This window comes from Thermobia domestica, chromosome 2, assembly GCF_964235325.1.
Source record: "Thermobia domestica chromosome 2, izTheDome1.hap1.1, whole genome shotgun sequence".
In the NCBI taxonomy this organism is placed as follows: domain Eukaryota; kingdom Metazoa; phylum Arthropoda; class Insecta; order Zygentoma; family Lepismatidae; genus Thermobia; species Thermobia domestica.
In genome coordinates, this window is record NC_137455.1 from 160,991,542 (window position 1) to 160,996,397 (window position 4,856).

A 4,856-nucleotide genomic window follows, 5' to 3' on the forward strand; every position below is an offset into this window, starting at 1 on the left:
AGGGGTCGTAAAAGATTTAAAGAATTTGATAACATAACATACCCGGGAATAACATGATACAGTGTATAATTGTTACGTGTTTCCTTTATTCATAACATTATTTACATTTTTTTCATTCATTCATTTATTTTATTTACAGTTTGTTCAATTTTATTAACAAAATATATACAAATATTTACATTACATTCATGCATTCACACATTCACACATTTGCCAACCATTAGGCGCGGTACCCAAAGGGTAATGTTCTGTAGTCGGTCGTGCTGTCAGGATTTAATCGTCGTCGTTTGTTGGATACCATTTGATGGGTCTTTGTTTCAGGACGCGAAACGATGACAAATCCCTGCTTACAGGTAATCCTACCTGGGATGTTTATTGTTTTTCTTTCAATTTTTCCACGAACCAGGTTATAGAAATGCTCAAAATTAATTTCTTCGCGTGTTCTATAATCCAAAGTGATACCCCGAATTTTATACACATAATCAAATTTTCCCGTCCCAATTTCTTTCAACCTATACGCATAATTTTTTGGCCCCAGACCTATAAATTTGTCTATTTCCCACCCATCTTTTACTTCATCGGTTAGTTCACCCAAGTAGGGCCCTAATGTAAGCGGAGATTTTTCATCACGGCGTTGTACGAACATGATGCTATCAGTATCACAATACAACACCTTATCACGCCCTACACTTGTCATCAAGTCATACAGTTTTAACCGCGCCCATGACGTAATGAACGACGCAAGAACAACGTTTGAGAATTTCCAGGGCTTATTCTTATTTTCCGTATTATGAAAAGTAAGAATAAGATGTTTATTTCCGACGGGTAACACGCTTTGTACCTCATATTGCGGTGCCCATAGATAATGCAAAAATTTTTCCGGGGTGTCAACAATTACCGATTGCGACAAATCCGTTCTTTGTCCCCATTTCCCATAAAGCGAGTTAAGGAATATCTTGGAGATATACCTCAGACCAGGGTTCAATCCAATATTATCCTCCATTAACTCTATGCCTTCGTGGGCATAATAATCTGCTATGTATTTATGTTTGTCTCCTTTAGTTTTGCACCAAGCAGGAAATCCTGAAGATTCCTGCTTTAATTTTAGGAAGGAGCCCACATAGTCTTTAAACAGACTATCCGAGTTTTCCTCCTTACAACCGAGTAGTTCGAATTCCCATACTTCAATAATTTGCAGAATTTTATATCCAGTCTTTAACGCTTTATGAAGTTCTGGGGTACAATATGTGTCTGTTAAGGCACGCTCGGCGTCGCAATGCATGCAATCATTGATACCTTCTTCCATACACGTGCGACATAAGCCAAACATAAGTCGACCGTTACACGTATATGGGAGCACCGGAAAAAATAGATCATTTGGAGGCAAAATGGTGCATTTTACTAACCCATTGATACTTCCCACATCTGGGAAGTCCGGCCCCTTGTATATTTTTGGTTTACCTACGGGCATTGGTTTACGTGCCATTACCCAAGGATACAATGATGTTACATCATAATATGCAATGAACTCATCGGAAGTACATTCGTACAAAGCATTGAAACACTCCGTCCGACCACCATGAAAACCGTCCTTGGGTACAAGGTGATCAACAAGATCATTACATTGAGTTTTAATAAACTCTTGCAAACTCTTGTCATTCTTCACCATGTGATCCCAATCACATTCCCACATTTCAACGAGATTAACACCCCGTTTCTTGAGGTAATTAGCTTTTATGATGGTCTTTTCGAAGCGGTCTTGTAGGGATGTACTATCCTTAGAGGCAGAATCGAGACTGACGTGGCGCAATGCTGTAAAACAACGCTTACACCCGTGGAAAAAACATCCATGAAACTCATAAACTGTATTTGTTTTGCTATCATAACCATCCACTTTATATTTACCAATACGCCTTTCCAATCCATTCCCTGAATGTTCAATTTTATTACCTTTGGTACGTTCTAAATACCGTAACCAATACAAAGCTTTTAGACTTTGCCGATCACGGTGATCGAACCCATAAGGCGGAATAATTGGAATGACCTCCTTTGGTAAATATAAGGACCGATAAGTTAAAATTGCCAAACTTGCAATTGTAGGGGAGGAAATAAACACTGGATACCATTCGTTTTTTCCTCGATTAAGTTCGAAAACTTAATCACAGCCTCTGCAAGAATCTTAACGTCATTCCTACAGTATTCCATCATCTCGTATTGGAGATCATACTCCTCGCCACTTAAAGCACGTTCTTGGTGCCAGGCGATTAATTGTCCCCGTTCTTTTGGGCTGAGACTGTCTGCATCAAAATACTCTAAAGACGGAATTTTGCCTACATAATTTTGATTTTCGGATGTGTTAAATAAGTAGGGGAAATATCCCTTTCGCAAATTGCCAGATAAACCTAACGCTTCTGGGAGCCGGGACAATTTGACTCCCATATACAAATATGTGTCACGAAAATAGATTTTATTTCCAAGTCTCATTTCTACAATTTTTTGGCCCGTCATTATTACATTTGGTACGAGATCATGTTTTTCTATTAAGGTTTTTGCACAAAACTGCATGTCATAGTTACTTCCATTATGAGAAAGTACTATGATCTTTTTGAACATTGCCCGACTTATTAGCACGTGACTAATAAATTAGTCAATATCCTGGAAATCAAACTTACGGGATCCATTTTTATCCCCACACACAAAGCATGGATCGTCCAACTTTGTGTCTTTGCATTTATGGCAAATATTAATACAATTTACGAAATTCACGCAATGTTCTCGTTCTCCCCGTTCATTCTTGGGTAATAACATCGTCTCCACGTCAAACACAATGTACAAGAAGGTGTCGACATGCTCAACTTTGGCAGCCTGAACAAAACAAACATGGTCACCATCCACATGCATGTAGCATGCTTTGCAGAAATGTTCACCACATTTGTGTTCAGACTTCCTGTTACGCATATCGAACATATCACCAAAATCGGGACAAACTTTCTTTAATTCACACATTGTCTTACCACGCGCAATTACGTTTTTATGATTGGCAAAACACTCATGCGAAGGAAACAGTCGTAAACAATCATTACACTCGCGTTTAATATCGTCATTACAAGGCTCATGATATTTTTCACACGCAGGACACTTATATGCACACTTATGATATTGTACCTTATTATATCCTTGTAGACAATAGCAACAATATGATTTTTTGTCTAAAAGTGTAGTAATATTGGTAATCAGCTCATAATGCCCTTCTGTGTATAATATTAAGATTTGTTTGTTTGCATGAATTCCCGGATATATTATATTATACTCCCGAGTCAATTTGTTCTTCTCATAAATGACAATTTGATATTCGGGGGTTAGTTTGTTTTGGAACTTCTTCGCATCAGTAATAGTGCACCCATTTTGATGCTCAATAGTAACATTGGCATCATCGCACAAATCCTTGGCCTGCTTCAACAATCGCTTAGGGTGATTCTTTAGTTCGTACACGTAGTTACGACGCTGATCAGCCCTACCCTTCCCGAGGATGATAGCCTTAGGAAGACAATAGACATTTCTTTCCATAGGGATGGTACACTTTTCCAAAAGCGTTGCATAATCTTCATATTTGGCTGATCCACGGGTTCGACCCCTTCCCTTACGTGGATTAGCAATATGGATCTTAAAATTCACCTTCTTCCCAAAAAGAAAATGTTCATTACTATTTAAAACATTTTCAACTGTACAGAACAATATATCGGGGTTCAATTCCTTTTTAGGACGCCATGTCATGTACACCGGTTTGTTTAATTTCGACGCAGAACTTTCAATAGTAATACCGATATACATATCATCATCGACGTCATTTAGCGTATGCTCTTGTAAAAATTCAAATAATGAGCGAATATATGTTTGCGGGTCTTCAATTCCAGTAGTGCGCATACGCTCAATGGTAACTTCCTTTCCACGCAGACCAAAATAAGGATAGTGCTTAGTTCTACTATTAACAATGCGAAAATAATCCCGTTTGCCTGCACCATACAATGTAGGTTCCAATGTAGAACATGTACTATGTTCTGGTGCAGAACTCGTAGTAGCCCCCGGAAGAACACCCAATAACTCGTTGGAATCATCAGCAGTTAAGCCCGTAGTCTTCCCTGCAGACACAAATTCCCTAAATTTTTCACGCGCTGCTTCCAGCATATTGTCTTGACGAAAGAAGCCCACACGATACAAATCAACAATATCCTTTGCGGACTTGCAACTCTTCAATACAATAGCTGGTACACAGCCAAAGTGCACGAATACCGCTTGCAATAACTTTACATATGACAGAGTGTTTACCCTCACACCCGTAGCATGGCATTGTGTCAACACTTCCCACGTAAAAAACACTTCTTCGGCATTGTCATAGCTGCGAGCTTCCTGGGCTGCCAGCATGGTGGAAATAACATTGCGCGCTTCCAATTTTTCAGTCTTCAAGCACTGTTTAAATAAAATACGTAGTTTTAGTTTTTTCGATAGAACTTTCTAAATATTCTTACACAATTTTGCACTAATGATATAATGAAAAGTTTCCGTGCTTCAAATCAGCAACTTTATTTTTCAATTTACCGAACACAATGTTTAACTTTATCGGCAAATCCGTCTGTACTTTCCGCCAACAACAATTCGCAATGTCCCGCAATAATACCGTTGATCACAACACGAAGACTACAATCAGGGACGTCTTCACTTTTTTCATTGATTTTACTACTAACTGACCGTGCAATTTTACCTAACTTATATAGACGTAACTATTGTAAATTCCGAGAATTCTATCCAATTCCAAGAATTCAACACGAAGTTTGCCGAAGATTCCCGATACTTTAAAA

General features: G+C 38.5%; 1 protein-coding gene across 1 annotated transcript; it reads right to left on the reverse strand.

Annotated features, from left to right (window-relative positions):
• Window positions 1–220: 220 nt before the first annotated feature.
• Window positions 221–1,693, reverse strand: LOC145679234 (uncharacterized). Its single transcript, XM_081749820.1, has one exon. The coding sequence runs from the start codon at window positions 1,691–1,693 to the stop codon at window positions 221–223; it is 1,473 nt and encodes a 490-aa protein (XP_081605946.1).
• Window positions 1,694–4,856: the final 3,163 nt, after the last annotated feature.